The sequence below is a fragment of the Sturnira hondurensis genome, unplaced genomic scaffold (genome assembly GCF_014824575.4).
Source record: "Sturnira hondurensis isolate 20B ecotype Veracruz unplaced genomic scaffold, ASM1482457v3 Scaffold0018310, whole genome shotgun sequence".
NCBI lineage: Eukaryota > Metazoa > Chordata > Mammalia > Chiroptera > Phyllostomidae > Sturnira > Sturnira hondurensis.
Genome location: NW_028090941.1, coordinates 408,354 through 428,742, shown reverse-complemented (window position 1 = coordinate 428,742; position 20,389 = coordinate 408,354). Strand labels below are relative to the sequence as shown.

Sequence of the window (20,389 nt, the reverse complement as noted above, 5' to 3'; positions counted from 1 at the left end):
ATTACATTTTATTCTTTTTCTAGAAAATTTTCTTGCTCTTTCATTTGGGGCATGTTTCTTTGCCTCCCCATTTTGACTCTTTGTGTTTGTCTCTCTGTATTAGGTAGACCTGCTATGACTCCTAAACTTGTTCTGGTGCTTTTATGTGATAGGTATCTTGTGAGGCTCAGTGGCATAATCTTACATTACCTGAGCTGGGTGCTCCAGGAATGTCTCTTGTGTGGGTTATGTGTGCCTTCATGTTGTAGTTGAGTCTTGAATGCTTTCGGCTTGTTTGTGGGTGAGTTAACCCTTGTGCTGGTGGAATATAAGGACAGACCCCAATCACAGTGTATGAGTTGCTGTCCAGGGGCTGTACCCTAAGGTGGAATTGTTCCAAGCAGGGTCTGGTTTCTGCCAGGACCCTCCTTTGGATGTGCCACTTATGTGGCTAGTTGGGTTGAACTGTGGTATTGTCTGAAGCCCACCAGAGGTTGTTTCGGTTATGGATTTTGGGGGGCAGGGTTCCAGTACAGGCTGATGTCAAACATTGCCTATAACTGGCCTTTGGCTCTATGTCTGGAGCTACCATGCAATTCACTGTTTGTGGCTGACTCTATGGAATGTAGGTGTGCATGGGAAGGGCAAAACTGTATTCAAGGGTCAGCCTCCCCCAGCTTTAAGCCAGGGGAAGATTAATAGGAGGCCCAAGGCACACTGAGGTCCATCTCTACCTGTTGGCCACTCTGCTACCCTGGGAGGTTGCCTGGTCTTCTTCTTCTTCTTTCTTCCAAAGAAAGACTGTAGAGTGGGCTGAGGCTGGCCGCAGCACACAGACCCTTCTACAAGGTGCGAGCTTGATAGGATGGGGCAACCAGTGTTGGGAGGATGGGGTGAGGGGGACTTCTCCTAGGGGGCAGCACAGTCAGGCATTCATTGGGGTAAACAGCCCCTACTTTAGAGCCTTGTCACTCAGTCTCTGCCAGAGTCTCCAACTCTAGCTCCCTCAGGAGGAGCGAACCTTAGGTTCAGGCTGGGTGCAGCGAGCGGCTCCTTTGTAGGAGCAAGCTCAGCAGGGCTGAGCCCCAGCAGTTGGAAGGACTGGTCAAATGCGTCTCCTCTTCAAGAGGTGGTGATGGCTGTGCTTGCCAGAGGTGAGGATAAAACTGGCCACTCCCTGTGCTGTACCACACAGCCCATTTGAGTCCTGGACAAGAGCCTTCCAGGTGGATGCAGTCCAATGATTCCAACTTTGTGTAAATGTCCCATAGTTGTTTTATCCATTCACCTACTGATGGGCACTTGGGCTGCTTCCATATCTTGGAAATTGTAAATAATGCTGCAATGAACATAGAAGTGCTTAAGTTCCTTCAAATTAGTGTTTTGGGTTCCTTCAGGTATATTCCCAGAAGTGGGATCTCTGGGTCAAAAGGCAGATCCATTTTTAATTTTTTGAGGTATCTCCATACCTCTTACCACAGTGGCTACACCAATCTGCATTCTCACCAGCTGTGCAAAAAGAGTTCCCCTTTCTTCATATCCTCACCAGCACTTGTTGTTTGTTGATTTATTGATGCTAGCCATTCTGACAGGTTTGAAATGATAGCTCATTGTGGTTTTAATTTGCATTTATTTTTTGGTTTTGTTTTTTATTTTTTAATTTATTTATTTTTAGAGGGGAAGGGAAGGGGAGAGGGAGAGAAATATCAATGTATGGTTGCCTCTCATGTGTCCCCTGCAGGGAACTGGCCTGCAACCCAGGCATGTGCCCTGATGGGGCATCCAACTGTGATCCTTTGGTTCTCAGGTCCAGGCTTAATCCACTGAGCTATGCCAGCCAGGGCTGCATTTATTTTTTGATTAGTGATGGTGAACATCTTTTCATATGTCTCTTGGCCATCTCTATGTCCTTTTTGGAGAAGTGTCTACTCAGGTCCTCTGAACATTTTGTGATTGGGTTGTTTGTTTTTTTGGTGTTGCATTTTGTAAGTTCTTTATAAATTTTGGCTATTAACCCTTTATCAAATGTATCAGCAAATATGTTCTCCCATTCTGTGGATTGTCTTTTTATTTTGTTAATGTTATCCTTTGCTGTGCAAAAACTTTTTAGTTTGATGTAGTCCCATTTGTTTATTTTTTCTTTTGTTTCCCTTGCCTGGGGAATATATCTGATAAAATATTGCTACAAACTATGTCTGAGATTTGGCTGTCTATATTTTATTTTACAGTTTTTATGGTTTCAGGTCTAACATTTAAGTCTTTAATCCATTTTGAATTTAATCTTGTGTGTGCTGTAGGAAGGTGGTGTAGTTTCATTTTTCTGCATATATCTGTTAAATTTTCCTAACACCACTTATTGAATAAACTATCTTTAGCTCATTGTATGTGTTTACTTCCTCTGTCAAATATTAATTGACTGTAAAGTTGTGGGTTTATTTATGTGCTCTCTATTCTGTTTCATAGATGTATGTGTCTGTTTTTTATGCCAGTACCATGCTGTTTTGATTACCATGGCCTTATAATATAGTTTCACATTAGGTAGCATGAGTTCTCTAACTTTGTTCTTCTTTCTTAGGATCACTGTCACTATGTGCGGCCTTTTGTGGTTCCACGTAAATTTTTAAAATATTTGTCCTAGCTCTGTGAACTATATCATTGGAATATTGATAGAAATTGCATTGAATCTATAGATTGCTTTGGGTAGTATGGACATTTTAATGATGTTAATTCTTCCTATCCATGAACACAGTATGTGCTTACACTTATTTATCTCTTTTCAATTTCTTTCTTCAGTGTCTTATAATTTTCTGAGTATTGGTCTATTACATCCTTGATTATATTTATGCCTAGGTATTTTTTTCTTTTTGATGCAATTTAAATTTTTTTTAAAATTTCCCTTTCTGTTAGTTTTTTATTGGCATATAAAAATGCAACTGATTTCTAGATATTAATTTTGTGTCCTGCTACTTTGCTGAATTAATTTATGAGTTCTAGTAGTTTCTTGGTGAAATCTTTGGAATTTTGTATGTACAGTATCATGTCATTACTCAGCCATATGGAATACTACTCAGCCATAAAAAAGAAGAAAGTTTTACCCTTTGCAACAGTATGGATGGACCCGGAGAGCATTATGCTAAGTGAAATGAACCAGTTAGAGAAAGACAAATACCATATGATTTTACTCACATGTGGAATCTAATGAACAAACTGAACTAATAAGCAAAATAGTGACAGCCTCATAGATAAAGAGCAGGATGATAGCTGAGGTGAGGGAGGGTAAAGGGTGGAGGGATTGAGAAAAAGAGAAAAAGGACTCATGAGCAACAGTGTTGGGAGGACAGAGTATAAGGGCCCTAAATGGTAACGGGAAAAATACAATAAAAAATCAGTATGGAAAAAAAAAAGAGAAAGATCTACATACAAAACAACGACAACAAAGATTGCAGCTCTGTGCAGCACTCCAATCCCTGTGCAGGACTGAGCTCAGCAGGGCGGGGCCATCGGGAACAGGAAGTACAGGCCAAGAGAGTCACCAGGTAGAGCGGATGGGCATAGGGTGTGCATGAATGAAGTGGGGAATAATAACCCCTTTCCCAAAATTACATAACTCAGTGACCATCTGAGTCTCCACCAGGAGTTCTCTAGAAAGACCATGCCCCAGAGGTCCCTGTTGGATGCAGCCGGAAGACCTTCGTGTAGGACCCCTGCTTGGCAGGGTGGTGGTGTTGCCAGTAGTTGGAGGACTGGAGCAGTAGACTCTCCAGGCTGGTGCTGTAAAAATAGGGATGCCCCACCCTAGGAAGATGGCACCTGAGGGCAGTGTGGGACAGGGAGGGACTCAGCACAGGGGCTTCAGTGTGTGACCCTCCAGATGTTTCCTGGGGCCACACCACCCAGATCTTCTCCATACGACTCCTGTGCGCTCTGGGTCACCTTCCCTCTACCCAGATGAGTGTCTGAGAGCGAGATCCTGCGCACTGACCCTTTAAAAGAGCACCTGGGTTTCTAGCAGACTCCCACCTCTTCCAGGCAGAGTCCCCACCGATTTTCACAGCCAGATGCTACGCAGGCTCCTCTTTCGGGCTCTGATTCTCTGGATTGGGGCATCTTGGTGTGGGGTTGGGACCCCCATGCTCCTCAAGGGGGATTTTTGTAGGCAAGATATTCCTCTGGATTCTCAACTGCTGCACATGGGTGTAGACTTCTGTAAGTCTTTGGTTATAAAACTTCTGTTCAGCCAGCCTTCTGTTGGTTATTCTGTTGATTGCTCTGAAATTTAGCTTTAAATCCGGTTGGCACCTGGAGGAGGTAAGTATAGCTTCCACCTACTTGGCAGCCATTTTGGAATCCTCTTCTCTTTTATTTTTCCTGTGTCTGTTCTTGTGCTGTTTTGAAAAAACGCACTAGAGAATGGTGAGGGGCATGCACATAGGTGTGGCGAGTGTATGCTGAGAGGTCCGGTATAGATGTCTGTCTTTATTTTTAGAAAAACACCACTTAAATGACCACTGATTGATGAAGACCTCTCACTTTCAGCCCAATAATCAGTTTTTACCAAATTAAGATTTCTGGAAATTTTCTATGGAACCCGCAAGAAAAGGAAATTAGGAGCTGCCACCGTTTAGTCAGTTTGAGGGGCTGAGAAACTTTCCTATGGGGTCACATGGTGAATCTAGCAGGTGAGAAAGACACTGGCATGAAACAAAAGCAAGACAAACCTGTTATCAATGGAGTTCACCTTCCAGTTCAAAATCTTCTTTAGAAATTTCCTGTAGAAAACCAGTTTGGGGCAATTTCTGTGACCTCAAATTAAGATTTGGCCAATACCAGCTTGAACTTTTGAAACAGAAGTCTTTGTGTAATAACAAAAACTTATGTGTAAGTTTTTTATTTTAAACGTCAGACCACATAAATGCGTTTGTTTTTCCTTTCTTCTGAGACCCAATTGAGAAAAAACAAATCCCACGATACTGAAGTGAGAAGTTGGAGATAGCCAAGGGCAGATGAGTGCCATCATCCCATTTCTTGGACGTGAACCACTATTTACAACGCAGTTTGCGTGAAGTGGAGAAGGGGGTGTTCAGAATGTGCACATGCTGGGCCTTGGGAATGTGGTGCCTGGTCAGCTTACTGAAAGTCCTGAGGGACCTGGATGTAGGTCCCTATCTGTGGGTAGTGGAAGTGAGGCATGGTGCGAAACTACCTGCATGGCTGAAATTCTTTCTGTCAGGCAGCTGCTTCAGGGGCCTCTCCCATCCCTTTCCCCACCACTGCACACAGAACCATCAGCAGCCCCCATATTGGTCATGCTTTTCGAGAGAAATCGAACACGTTTCCAAGAAAAAAAGCATGGCTTCTAGTGTGGGTGTGTGCACACATATTAAATTCTTTCTTATTATGTCATTTTAGATTTATGGGATAGTGTCAGGTTCCTCACGCATGTCCCCAAAAGAAAAGCCAGTCGACAGAAGCCAATCCTGATGAAAGATGGCCCTGTTACAAAACCAAGTTCCCAAACAACCTTTCCAAAGCAGGAAAATGTCCTACCAGGGAATACTACTCATGAAAAACAGTCTTTCATTTTCCTTCATGAGTTAGTAACCAAGCATTATCAGAAACAAGAGCAACCTGAATGAGAAAGACCAAGATAAACATTCAGAATAAATGATCCCTGAAGAAATCACAAAAAATTCAAACTTATATCCCTAAAGAAGGCAGAGAAGATATTGCATCCATAAAATTAGAAAAGGATGCTATTAAAAAAAATGAGAAACAATAAGAAGCTTATAGAAATTAAAAATATAATTAAAAATTATGTTCTGTTTATATATAATTTCAGTTGATTTTTGGTGAGAATGAGATGAAAACAAAATAATTTCTCTGAATGCAGAGCAACTATCAATGATGAAGAAATTAGTAGAGAAGATAAGAAATACAGATGTTTTATTCAGCAGGTCTACAATCAGAAAGATAAGTTCTGTTGATGATGAGCCCTAAATTGGTCTTATGCAAATGGAGCACTTGATACTAGTTGCCAAGCCCTCTTCCTCATTGTAAGTAAGTATTGACAATCTCATTTTAAAAAGCCATATATGAGAATCTGAGTGGTGATGCTTTTAACAGACAGCTTTTTGGCAATCAGATTATTTTGCAAAAAAGTAAAACCTTCCAACATTATCTGAAAATAATGACAAGCAGTTGTGACATGGGACATGGACTTCCTTAGTTATCTGTTACTCAGATGGATGGGATCTCCTTGATGAGGAATCTGTTGTTTCCTGTAAATATTCTTTCACAGGTGGTTCACTGATGGCTTTAATGCTGCATTTTCTGCAGCCCGTGGCCAAAATTCAGTAGTCATGGACTTAACATTTTCAGTGCCTGAGAATGATGAGAGAAGAAAAGGCATTTACAGAATTCACCTACCAGTTTTTTCAGCATCCAGTGCATTATTCAAAACCCCTTTGTTAAGGTACAAGGAAGCATGCCATCATTTTGAATATCAAATACATTTAAAACAACAACAACAAAATCCTCTGTAGGGATCAAATGACAATAATGATGCGAGTCTGACACTCACACCTAAAACAGTCATGTTCCCTCCTAGAAGGCTTTCATGGTGTCCACAAAATGTCTTATTACTTGTTGGTAGCTTTTAAGGATGGGCATGTGTTAGGAACACTGTCTCTGACCCAGTGAGGCCTGCCCCTGAGGTGCCCCTGTTTACAGATTGTCCTATAGGCTGGTTATAAAGTGGGGGAGGGTAGTTCACCCCTTTTCCTCTCAGCATGGTGGCCCTTCCCACTCCAGGTCATGAGTAATGACTCACCCCAAAGTCCTGGACCTGTGCTGAGTAGATTCAAATGACCTGCAGGACCTCTGCCCTAGATTGAGAGTTTCAAGGTCTTCCTGGCATTGTGCTCTTTTGCCGTGATTTCCTTGTAGAAGTTCAGAATGTGAGACCCTTTAAGGGTCTCTGCACTTTTTTGAAAAGAAAATCAAGTGCCTTGATTTCAAAAGAAATCTAACTTAATTCTTTGCAGATAAAAAGAAGGTGGAATAAGTTTTATTTGCTGAATTTATCAGGTTAAATTCTGCATATTGGTAATCCAAAGTCAATTGCTATTTCTTTCTTTCTTTCTTTCTTTCTTTCTTTCTTTCTTTCTTTCTTTCTTTCTTTCTTTTTAAAATATTTTATTTATTTGTTTTTTACAGAAAAGGGGTGGGAGGGAGAAAGAGAGGGAAGGAAACATCAATGTGTGGGTTGCCTTTCACGCATCCCCTACTGGGGACCTGGCCTGCAACCCAGGCCTGTGCCCTGACTGGGAATCGAACCTTGGACCCTTTGATTCCCAGGCCTGCACTCAATCCACTGAGCTACACCAGCCAGGCTCAGTTGCTATTTCTGATGTGGTTCTTTTTAATAATGAATATGGTCATCTTGTATCAGTCATTTACCATGAACACATTATCTTAATTATTGTTCTGGACTCTCCTGTGAGATTAGTATTATTATTTGCCTCATTTTTATAAATATTGCAATTCTATTTAATATTAATAAGTTGGAGAAAACTGAAGGGGGAATGTGTTTAGGCAGAAAAACTAAGAATCTAGCTTTGAATTTGCTACCTTTGAGATGCCTCTCACTGATCTGTTTCAATATATTTTTTACATTCTAAAAATTTTTTTAAACTAATTTCAAAATTCCACAGTCAGCTTCTTAATGCTCACATGCAGGGGCCACCAGATATTTGAGGAAAAACTCAATCATGAAAGATAGAAAATGGAAAGATGCACAAAAATGGAACTTGTAGGGAGGAGACATATAGGAGAAAAGTCTTTACAGCATTTCTACTTTTTTTCTTCACAGAGGGCACTCTTTCTATTGAAATATTAGGACTATGGGGGAAACTTGGTGGCTTTATAGGTTTGCTAATGGGAAGATGAAGGGATGTCCTCCTAGTGACTTTTGTCAGAGAACATAAGGGCAACTCTGTCAGTGGGAAATAAAGCGGGGAGAAGGGGGACTGGAGGGATATTCATTCAGGGTAGTTAATGTGTGACTTCTCCAGGGAAATACAGGATAGAAGTAGCCAATGATGTTGCTTATTCAAGGCTGAAGAGCATGAATCTAGGAACATAGGTTCATCCAGTTGTAAAATATCCTCCAGTAACAATAGGCTGTTTGGAGGTCAGTGTGGACTGTTAAAATAGTCGAGTTCACCTGGCTGGTGTAGCTCAGTGGATTGAGCATGGGCCTGTGAAGCAAAGAGTCACAGGTTCAATTCCCAGTTAGGGCGCATGCCTGGGTTGCAGGCCAGGTCCCCAGTAGGGGACACATGAGAGGCAACCACACATTGATGTTTCTCTCCCACTCTTCCTCCTTCCCTTCCCCTCTCTCTAAAAATAAATAAATAAATAGAATTGTTTTAAAGTCGAGTTCATCTAGATGTGGAATTTTCCATATGCTTGGGATGAAGAGGGAGAGGACCAGGAAATTGGAGTATTTAAAAATATACGTAATTCACTTATCTACAATTATATTAGCAAAATTTCGTACATATCCTGGAGAGACTAAAGAATCCTCATGTACTTGAGACCTAGTTTGAAAGAAATCATCAGCATATGACCGATCGAAACCTCTCTACTCTTCACACCTTTGCGCTGTGCAAAATTATCTTACAGCAAATCTCAGACATAATCTCTCTCCATCTGTAGTCACCCGAAGCATTTTTAAGGGTGTGGGTAAAATGCTTAACCAGTCATTCAAACTGAGTATGAAGAGAAGCAAAGAGAGTGACGGAGAATATAGATGTGTCAACAGACTGAACACCCATGCTGTTGCTATGGCAGCCCTTGAGTGAATGAATAAAATGGAAAACAGGAGATAGCGAGAAGTTTAATTCATGGGTTGGGAGGGTTGCATTTTTTATAAAACCATAGTGAGAGGGTCAGTCAACTTACACAGTCTTCTCCCTCAGATCTTCCCTACTTAGTATCTAGTTCTCTTTCTTATAAAAGACATCAATATAAATCACTTATAAAGTATGAAAATATCGAATCCCTGCATTCTACCCCTGAAACTAATAGAACCAATATAAGATTGCATATGAACTATACTTAAATAAAATTTTTTTAAAAATTGAAATGAATGCATACACATTCTGAATAGTTCAATCAATGCAGTAAAGTCGGAAAATGTAGTATAAGTGTTTTAATGTCTCAGTTAGCCAGCCATGTTCAGAAGTCCTCTGTTTATCATTTTTGGTACCCCCTTCCAGAAACTTCATATACATACCTATACACATAACAAACATAAGCATGTTTCATAAAAGAACATAAATAGAATATAAAATATCTCCTCACTTTTTGTACCTGGCAATATATTGGAAATATTTCCATTTCAGGATATACACATCTGTCTCACTTGAAAAATTCTTACACAACATTTTACTTTGGACAAATGAGTCTTCTCACTCATGAACAATGCCACAATGAAGACCTTCTTGCACATATCTTCACATATGTTTATTGCAATATATGACCATACCTTATCTATAGGAAAAATTCTTAGTACTTTTTAGGTTTAAAGGTATTTTATTACTGTTAAACTTAATGGATATTTGCATATTATTCAGGTTGTATTTTTTGAGAATGGAGGCAAAAATGCATTTCCAGGTGCTCCTTAGAAGGCTTCCTGGATCCTCTGAATGTCTTGAGGGCAAGTGGATGGGGAAGTGGGGGGTGCCAAGAGCTCGGGCTGCAGAGCCTTCCTCTATTTTGGTGGCTGTATCAACTCTGGCTACGCATCAGAATCTCGCTGAGAACTTACAAAATTGTCTATGTTCCAGCACCAGAAATTTGGACTTAATTGATCTAGAATCAGGCCTAGATTGGAATTTCCAAAAATCTCCCCTAGAGATTCTAATTTGGAGCAGTGTCTAGAATCTCTGCTTTATACAGAGCAAGGGACGCAGAAATAGAAGGCTCAGGTAGAGGATATATTAGGCATCACTAAGATTGTGCCCATGAAGCAAAAGAGAGAAATGAAGATCACACTCCTCTCCAAAAACCACACCAGGTGAAAGAATCAGCTCAGGTTTGGGCAAGAAAAGAGAAGGGAAGAGAGAGGTCTGGGTGAGGGAAAGGCAGAGCTGGCCAGGCCAGGTGCTGTGGTGCTCTCATGGTGTCGGTCACAGAGTTTACTTTTTTAGGTGGAGATCAACTCTAGACTGAAGCCGCTTCCAGGCTCTTCTTAGCCCAGGGTTGTCCAAGATCAGCAGCACTGAGTGGCCAGCTGGGTAGGCAGCCATGATGGTTCTGCACAAACTGTTCCAGGGACTGTTATCGTCAAAGATGTTGGACATATAGAGAAATACAGCAACTGCGTTGACAATGTAGAGAATGAGAAAGTAGCTGGTCGCTCTGATGGCCCCCATGTGGGCCTCCAGGCTGGCGTCCCCAGAGCCTGTGGCATTGCTTTTCATGCGTAGAGTGTGTCTCTTGAGAGAGAGGATGAGCAGGGTGGCTGCCAGGATGAACATGATGAGAGGGATGAAGATCCCCAGATTGTAGAGCAGAGCCAGGTTGATCACATTGGTCTCAGTGAAGAATTTTTTCTTAGTGGAGTTGGAGGAGGGGACAGGTACGGAACTGTTACAGTAAATGGTGTAGATGCCATTGGAGAAGAGCATACTGTAGCCCAAGGAGGTAAATGTTGACAGACACATAAGCCAGGGCATCAGCCCAGTGATTCTCCACTTCAGCTTGAGGAAAAGGGAGCAGGAGAAGTTAGCGGTCTTCACGAAGTAGAAGAAACTGAGCCAGACAGAAAACCAGAGGCTACAATAGTTCAAGAACATGAAACTTACTCTGAATGTATTATAGACTCTGTCTTCTCTGTAAACACGTGGAGCCGTTGCGTGGAGGGTAATTTCTAGCATCATGAAGACTTGGAGAACTAGCCTGGATACACCCAGGGAAACCAGAATCCTGCCACTCGTGGAAATTACCTTATTCTGAATCCATTCAGCTGCATTTATAGCCACAATGAACCCATTCGCAATGATACCAATGATGCACTCAATGCCTACAACTGTGAAAAGTAAGATGGTGTGCAAGGATGACAACCCATCTTCTGGGGGACTGCATCTTTCAGTCATTCTGAGCTGTTACTCCTCTTTGGTGTTCAAGAGAAAATGTCTCCTTAGCCTTTGGTAGGCAGATCCTGATAGCTCCCACTATTCATGTCACAGGAGGAAGCAGTTGATGTAGCATTTCCAAATTCACTCCATTTGTTTGTCTCAGAATTCTTAGTTCTAAATGTGGAAATGCAAATGATGGAGGGATTTGATTTCTAATCCTCTCCCACACCCTTGTCTTACATTGGTGTTTGTCTAATCTTGGGGCCCAGGGAAGGATTTGAGAAGACACTCTTTTATAAACCACTAACATGGTATTGAGAGCTGTGCTATTTACTAGCTCCAGTTAATTCAGACATCTGTGTTCCAAGCCATCATTGAATTCAGTCTCACTTGTGACTTTAGAAAACTGATGGAAAATAATAATAATAACTTTAAAGACACAGACAGTGGTACCTCAACACTTGTTGTTAACTCATTCTATAACTCTAATTTGTGACCAGTGCTGAAACTGATGAGTACTGAATGAAATTTTTTCAAGTGATGAGTGCTGAAGCATTTTCTCTTGTGGGGGTGGCATGGTGACTCATACACATTCTAACAAGTGCAATGAGTCCCAAGCAAGCTCCGAGTGCTGAAACATTTTTTTTTCTCATCAAAATGCAATGGATGCAGGGTTTGGTGAGTTCTGAAGCTGACGAGTACTGAGGTGTGACTGTATATTTCTTATGATGTGCTAGGCACTGTTTAAATACCACATTTAGATATATCATCACGTTTAAGCCTCACAACAGTTCTATGAAGAATGTACTTTTATTATCTCTACTTTGCAGGTGAGGAAACTGAGACTAAATAACTTGTCCAAAGCCACAGACCCAGAGAGTTATAGAGCTGGAATTCGCACCTGAGCCAGCTGGTCCCAGAGGTTATGTTATCCTACCTAGACCAATGGATTTGTGTGTGTGTGTGTGTGTGTGCATTCCAAAGACTAACTGCAATGCTGATGTGACTGTATAATTTTTCCTGACAGTCTTTTATGATGTCCTCACTATATAGGGGGAGAACACTTGAGTTGAAAAAATAAACAGTTTTTCACCAGTTGTAAAGACTTTCTTTACAACTCACACAGGACACTTCACTTCTGACATTTCTGGTCACCAAATATATGGGTTCCCCACCCCCGTCTCAAAACCAAGTGATTCTGGATATCCTACCATTTAATTCAATTCTGACACCATTTACCTGGAGAGTGTCAGATCCCACAGGTTAAGGGCTCAGTACCCTAGACAGCCCCCAACCCATGTCAGATGCCACCTGCAAGTCCAGGTTGCCACCCTGTGCTTCAGAGCCACCAGCTGTGAATCAGAGGCTACCATGATCCACTCCTTGGGTTTGGTTAATTTGCTCACAGAACTCAAGAAAACAGTTTACTTACATTTACTGATGTGTTAGAAAGTGATGGGATAAAAGATACAGATGAGCATCCAGATGGAAGAGAGGCGTAAGGCTAGGTATGTGGGAAGGAGTATGGCACTTCCATGCCCTCCCAGCACCTCTGCATATGTTCACCGTCCTGGAAGCCCCCAGAACACAGTCCTTTTGTATTTTTGTGGAGGCTTTTTTACACAGACATGCTTGATTAGGTGCTGTCCATTGGTGGTTGAACTCAGTCTCCAGCCCTTCTGTGGTACCCAGAGGTGGGGGGATGGGTGGGACTGACTCTCCTAACCCTCTGATCACATGGTTGGTCCTTCCAGTAGCCAGCACCCATCCTTGGGCACAGTCCAAAAGCTATCTCATTAACATAGCAAAAGACAACTTTTTATCACTCATTGCTTAGGAAATCCAAGGGTTTTTAGGAGCTCTATGCCAGAAAGAAGAATGAAGACCAAACATTACTCATATATTTATTATAAATCACAAAATTCCCAGGAGATACTAATTTTTAAGAAGTGAATTTCTTTGCAAAATAAAGGACTTGAGGGATAGTAAATTTCTTTTGTTATATATTAATATAAATGATTACACAAATACATTTACCTTTTATTAAAAAAAAACAAACTAGGAAAATAATTGTTGAAGGAAAAGTTCCCTAATTTTTTCCCAGTATAGCCTAACCATCATTAAAATAAAAACCAACCCCCAAAGGACACCCAATCTATTTTGGAATATTACAACCAAGAGATGAAACATGGCTTGCCTTTATCCTGGTGGAGGTGTTTCTGATACAAAAATATAAGCATGGGACACATGATGAAGACACTGTCTTTTCTATGCAGAGTAAATGAACTTTAATGACCGTACATAATTAACGATAACGAAGTCATTCTAATAACAAGAAGGGTGGTGAGTAAGATGTCTCTGAAAATTTTCATAGTGTTCAGTGTTCCCTTGACAACAAGGCAAAAACTGACTGATGGCTTTCTGGCCCGATGAACTGTTTTAGACAAGTTGTCACTACCTTAAGAATAGAACGCCAAAGTGGGAGGCTTATAATAAGCGTTTGTGTGAGGTCGAAGGGTAGCCGTTCGGAAAGCACTTACCCCGAATCGTGATCCCATTATGGGGTGGAGGCAGTTGGGGGGGGGGGCGGTTATGAGAAAAGGAAGGAAAATAATCACATGAGTAGAAGGAAAGGATTTCTCTTAGTGTTAATGAGCCAAGGACTGCTTCCTTAGTGCAGATAAGCTAGGTTATTCCTTAGCTATCCCCAGCAGTTCTAATCGTGAAGAAGGCGGGCAATCAGCAGTCCTGTTGGTCAGCAGTCCTGTCCCCCATGAGCTTTACAAACAGGTGTGGGAAATATGGTGCTGGCTGGCTCAGTCCGAGGTTATTTTGTCCAGTTCACACATTCCACTGGTTTGAGGAGTGAGACCAGCAATGCAGTTCCTCTGTAATGCCTTTAGCTTGGTGGAGGTGTTTCTGATATACAAGTGTAAGCATGGGACACGTGGTGATACACGGTCTTCCTTAAAATAGAGCCATGGCTCTATTTCAAAATGGCTGCATTTACAGTAGGACTCGCTTTTCACATTATGACCCTTACCGTCTTGTCTTTACATTTTTAATCCTGAACTGCAAATATTTCCCTTGAACACAGTGTAGTAAACAGCTGTTCTCCTTTGGTTGTTCCCACCTGCTGTACAAGCAAACCTGGAGTGTCTCAGGACCTCAAGTCTGGTTTGAGAGAGCCTTTTTCTGGTCCCTGGCTCTCCCCCACTTTGGCCACCTAGGCTTCTAAGGGTCCCTTTGGGGAACGACATAGGGTCTCTTGGAGTCTGATGTTTCTCTCTTCTGTTTTGCTCATCACTGTAGCCCAACCCCAGACCCTAGTGTAGTGCCCGACCCCCACGAGGCAGCACACAAATGCAGGCTGGTTAATGAATAAGTGGTGTCAGTGACCCTCAGCACAGAGAAGTTCTTTGTACTGAGGGGCTCGCAGAGAAAGGTCAGTTTCATGGCCCTGTGGATCTTGAATCAAGTGTGGGAGTGTGAAGGTGAGGTTGAGCGGAGAGCACAGCAGTCCTCACTCAGTGCGAGAAACACCGATGGGAGACAGGGCAGAAGAGTAGTACACAGGACCAGAATAACCTCAGTCGCAGGGGTAGGGGGTCCACAGTGTTGAGGGGCCATGGCGGGGAGGTGGCAGGGACAGGGGTCATGGGCATCATCAGAAGAGGTTCCACTTGTCAGAGCTTAGGGCTGAGTTATGTCCCTCTGTGGAAAGAATATTGTTGCTGGGAATTCTCAGGGGCAGCTTGAAGTGGGATGAAGAAACCTGTTTAGGTGAATAGACTACCTTTTGAAGTAGACCTGGGGCACCAACACTTAAACAGCCCATCCAGTTGTCTGTGTATATTCTGGGTGCGTTCAAGTGTATTTCTAGTGAAGGAAAACCCAGGAACCAATAAGGACAGAAAGACCAGCTTAAACACGTCCCATTTACTTTGCGATGTTTTAAACTTATTTTGAAATAGGTTTTGACCTACGGATGTAAAGATGGTACAGACACTTCCCCTACACCCTACACATAGCTTTCCCTTATGTGTAAGGCCTCATGAATCTTGCCTTTGATATCATATCTCTGCCAGATCCAAGGCGACAATGTTTTTTCCTACATTTTTTGAGAAGTTTTATAATCTTACTTTCCCTATTTAGTTTGATTTAACTTTTGTACCCCTTGAAGGGATGGGTTCAGGTGTTTGGGTTGCTGTTGTTTATTTGTTTTGCTTTTGGATCCCCAGTTGTTCCAGTATCTTCTGTTGACAGAGAAGTATTCCTATTTCATTGAATTGCCTTGACACCCTTGTCAAAAATCAGCTGTCCGTATCTGTGTGGGGACTACTTCTTGACTGTCTCTGCTGTTTCATGGATCTATGGGACTACCCTTCTGTTAAGAACACACTATTAATTATTGTAACTTTATAGTAAGTCCTGAAATAGGACAGCGTGAATCCTACAGATTTGTTCATACTTTTCACATCTGTTCCACTGTGAGCAGAGGTTCTGGAAAAAAGTCAGAGCAGCTTCTTTTCAGCGGGAATGGCTTTGGCATCTCAGAGGAGCTTCTTCCTCCTAGGGATTCGGTTTTCTGCCAGAGAAACTGCTTGCCCATTCACTCCTCTCAGATTGAGGTGAAAAGCAGAAGGACCTTCTTTCCTTCCTCCCTCTCTCCCTCCCTCCTTTCCTTCCTTCCTTCCTTCCTTCCTTCCTTCCTTCCTTCCTTCCTTCCTTCCCTCCTTCCTTGGTCCCTCCCTCCCTCCATCCCTTACATGATATTAATAATGATTACTTTTTGTGAATAAAAAGTAAACATTTTAAAATAAAAACTAAAAAGGAGTCATAATCCCGCTACTCGGCAATGACTACTGAATTTAACATTTTGCATACATTTTATTTTAACACTGTAAAAGCAATGAAAGAATAATAAACATTTTCCCAAAATAAAAATCCTATAGTTGTATTTTATAACTGGTTCAGATGTGCTGTGTTAAAAAAAATCTTCCTTTTGACATTTTACAGTTCTTTTTTTAAAGATTTTATTCATTCATTTATTTAGGTTTTATTTATTTATCTTTAGAAGGGAAGGAGAGAGGGAGAGAAATATCAATGTATGGTTGCTTCTTGTGTGTCCCCCCCTGGGAACTGGACTGCAACCCAGGCATGTGCCCTGACTGGGAATTGAACCATGATCCTTCGGTTCACAGGCTCGTGCTCAATCCACTGAGCTACACCAGCCAGGGCACATTTTACAGTTCTTAAAAACACTTTATTTAAAGGCTTTTTTCACATGATAACAAAAACAGTGATAGCAAACAGTGCTTGAACAAGATAGAAATTTCATCTGTTTTATATGAAAGTCTGGAAGTAATAGTCTTAATTGATAAAGTTCCTATATCAATTAAGACTACTGCACAAAGTCATCAGGGACAGTTTCTTCTGGCTTATTGTTCTTCCATTTCTAGAGTGTGGCCCTCAGCCTATGATTCAGGGTGGCAGCCGCATTTGTATTTGCATGCAGAATGTGGAAGAAAAAAAAAGAGACAAAGATGTTGACGTGACCTGAAAATAACTCCTATGAACTACCATGTAGCAGTTCTTCTTGCATACTATTGACAGAATTTAGTTATACTGCAACATTTACCTGAAAAAGGAGGCTTAGAAATGCAATTTCTTTATAAGTAATTACATGTCTGGTTAAAAACACTATTCAATTGGATATAGAGAAAGATAAATATTGAGGGAAAACTAGCAGCGTCTGCTGGAATCGTAATATATTTAACATCGTATACTGATGAATTTAATTCATTAATATTTATTTAGACTTTGGCATCTACATACCTTAGTGAGATTTATTTATTTTCCTTTTTATAGAATTTATTGGGGTAACACTAGTTAACAAAGTTATACAGGTTTCAGTTGTACAGTTCCACAGCACATCATCTATACACTCTGTTGTGTGTTCATCACCCCAAGTCCAGTCTTCTTCCATCACTCTTTAGTCCCCTACACCCTCCTCAACCACCCATCACTCCCTCCCCTCTGTTGTCTGAGTCCATGAGTTTTTTTGCTCTTCTCTTTTTGCTCACTCCCTTTATAAACCTATCCACCTAGCCCTCCCTCTGACAGCTATTATTCTGCCCTCATCTGTGACTCTGTCTCTATTTTGCTTACTAGTTCATTTTGTTCATCAGATTCCACATATGAGTGAAATTATATGTTACTTGCCTTTCTCTGACTGGCTTATTTCACTTAGCATATTTTTTCCAGGTCCACCCAGGATGTTACAAAAGATAAAATTTTCTTCCCTTTTATAGCTGAGTAGTATTCCATTGTGTAAATAAATCACAGCTTTTTTTATCTACTCATCTAATAATGGGATCTTAGGTTGCTCCCAAATCTTGGCAATTGTAAATAATGCTGCAACGAATGTAGGACTCCACTTATGCTTTCCAATTAGTGTTTCAGGCTTCTTAGGATGTATTTCCAGAAGTGGAATCTCTGGGTCTTAAAGAAGATCTATTTTTAATTTTTTGAGGAAACTTCATACTGATTTCTGCAGTGGCTGCACCAGTCTACATTCCCATCAATAGTGCAAAAGTGTTCCCTTCTCCATATCCTCACCAGCACTCAGTGTTTGTTAATTTATTGATGATAGCCATTCTGACAGGTGTGAGGTGATATCTGAAAAATATCTCCAATAATACATCTGAGAAGGGGTTAATATGCAAAATTTACAAAGAACTTATAAAAAGTGAACTTATAAAACTCAACAGTGAAAAGCAAATGATGTAATTAAAAACTGGGCAAAGTAAGATTTATTTTTGGCTTTCTTGCACTGTCGTTGTTTATGAGATCTAATTAGATCTATTAGATTAAAGACTTCAAGTGTAGTCTCTTGGAAAGCCCCAAGGCCAAGTTACAGAGTAAACCAATTGGATTCTTGAGCAAGGCAATACCATCTGCCTCAGAGAACTATTCACTTTTTTTGAAAAAGAGTACAGGCATACTATAAAGTCCCAACCTGGTCATAAACACCAAGCAACCATGGGATCAGAGTCTCCCATCATGAGTAAGGAATTGTCAGACCTACATATTATATATTTGGGTGGGTAAGGCAGCAATTCATCCTCCTATGGAAGTAGCACAGCTAAGATCAAACCCAACCTGGTCCAGAGGGCTTAAGTTACAGAGAAAGTGGTGGTTCATACCCCATGTCAACTACTTTCACTGTGCTAATGCTCTTCCTTCAGGTTTGGACCTATGGCCTCATGGGTGGATGAATTCCCCTTGGCTAGGTTTCAGAGGAAAAAAAAACAGGAGTGGCTTACAGATGAGTTGGCTCAGCGTGTTGCTGTGAGTTAAAGATGGACCATTGCCACATGGAAACTTCACTTGGGAGTGGCTCCAGGAAACTCACCAGTGGGGGGAAAGAACCCTCAGTGGGCAGAGTTATAAGCAGCATGCCTGGTCATCAGTTTTATACATGGGAGAAAGTGACTTGAGGTAATATACATGGATGATCGAACAACAGCAAGTCTATTGGCTGGTCATTCAGGGTCCTGGTAAGAAAAAGACTAGACTATTCAACAGGAAGAGACCTGGAGAAGAGCCATTTGGGTGAATCATCAGACATAAAGGCAGAGTGTGTGGTTCTTTGCAACTCATGTTATTGCTCATAAGAAAGAACCTGCTACGGATGGAAACCGAGCACCTGAAGCCAGCACAGAGGGCTCTTACTAGGTATTTATTGAACGAATCAATACCCAATGTGTGTGGTTTTTAAAATTTTGTTTAGCTTTAATATTTTTCCAGCTTTATTGAGATATAATTGGCATAAAACATTTTGTAAAATTAAGGCATATGATGCGTTGATTTGATACACTTATGTGTTACAAAATGATTATCACCACAGTGTTAGTGGACACCTCCATCACTTCACAGAAGTGCCATTTCTTTTTGGGGGGAAAATATTTAAGATCTACTCTGAGCAACTTCCAAGTAGCGTTAACTATAGTCACCATGCTGTACCTTAGATCCCTAGAACTATGCATTCCCTAACTGGAAATTTGTACCCTTTGACTGACACCTACCCAGTTCCCCCACAGCCCATCCCCAGTGACCACCACTGGACTCTGTAGACGAGTTCAGCTTTTGTAGATCTCATCTATAGTGATGTCCTACAGCAGCAGCCTTTTGTTGTCTGTGTTCACTTAGTGTAAGACCCTGAAATTTCATCCAGGTTATACATGGCAGGATTTCCTTCTTTCTTGTGGCTAAATAATATTCCATTGTGTACATGTATATATGAGTATATATATATATATATATATATATATATATGTATATATGTATATGTATGTATGTATATGTATATGAGTATATATACATATATATGTGTGTGTGTATGTGTGTATGTAGTTTTAAGAGGGCCTGTGATAAAGCATGTAAGTGAAAATATTCAGTGCATTTTTGCCACATGTTAGACAAACAATCAATACTGCTACTGAGTATATGAAGTGATCTTTCCCAACAGCTGTTCCTTGTGCTGGATCTGATACCCCTTCAGGCTCAGTGGTCTAGAAGCCAGGGCCCCATCTTCTTGCCCCTACAAACTGACTTTGTTCCTGTCCCCTTGTCAGCCTCCTCTCCAGGCCATCTGGCTTGCCTGTCAATCTCGCCCAATGTCAAGGTTCTTACCCACATTGAGCATGCTCTTGGTGCCTACTCCTCTATCTGACAGAATGCCCTCTGCCCACTTTGTGCCTGTGACTTTGACTCAGGAAGCACCCTCTGGCCCACTCTGCTCTTCCACTCACTGTGCCTGCTGTGCAGCCCAATGTCCTCAAGTGTCACTTAGTCCATCATTTTTCACTGGTTGAAAAGAAGCAAGACAATAGGTAGAATACTTATCATTTATCTTGGGGGCCACAGACTCTGCCCCAAACTCTGCTATATGCAGCTAACTCATATCCTGGAATCCACGGGGGCTTCTTGGGAGGACAATGGGACATAGAAGACCAAAGAGCAGGGAAGCTTGGATGCTGGTCCAGTTCCCACCCCTCAAGGGCTGGGTTTTAGGGCCAGTACTTCCTCTCTGTGAGACTGGCCCTGCTCTTCTCTATTCCTTCTTCTCTCCCTCTTTCATGGACAGTGGGAACTCATAAGCTCTCCTCGGCGAAGTTTCTTCGAAGGAAGAGAGTTCTAGAAAGTCTGGGTACTCTGAGGCTTCTCTGGGAGAGGTTTTGGAGGGAAGACACAACAGAACA

At 41.4% G+C, this 20,389-nt stretch overlaps 1 protein-coding gene across 1 annotated transcript; it reads right to left on the bottom strand.

Annotated features, from left to right (window-relative positions):
* Positions 1-10,181: 10,181 nt before the first annotated feature.
* On the bottom strand, positions 10,182-11,141 carry TAS2R39 (taste 2 receptor member 39). Its single transcript, XM_037068971.1, has one exon. It carries the CDS (start codon positions 11,139-11,141, stop codon positions 10,182-10,184), a length of 960 nt encoding a protein of 319 aa, XP_036924866.1.
* Positions 11,142-20,389: the final 9,248 nt, after the last annotated feature.

What these genes read in the sequence shown, in the direction of transcription:
- TAS2R39 (XM_037068971.1), bottom strand. Translation starts at nt 11,141, where the DNA reads ATGACTGAAAGATGCAGTCCCCCAGAAGATGGGTTGTCATCCTTGCAC.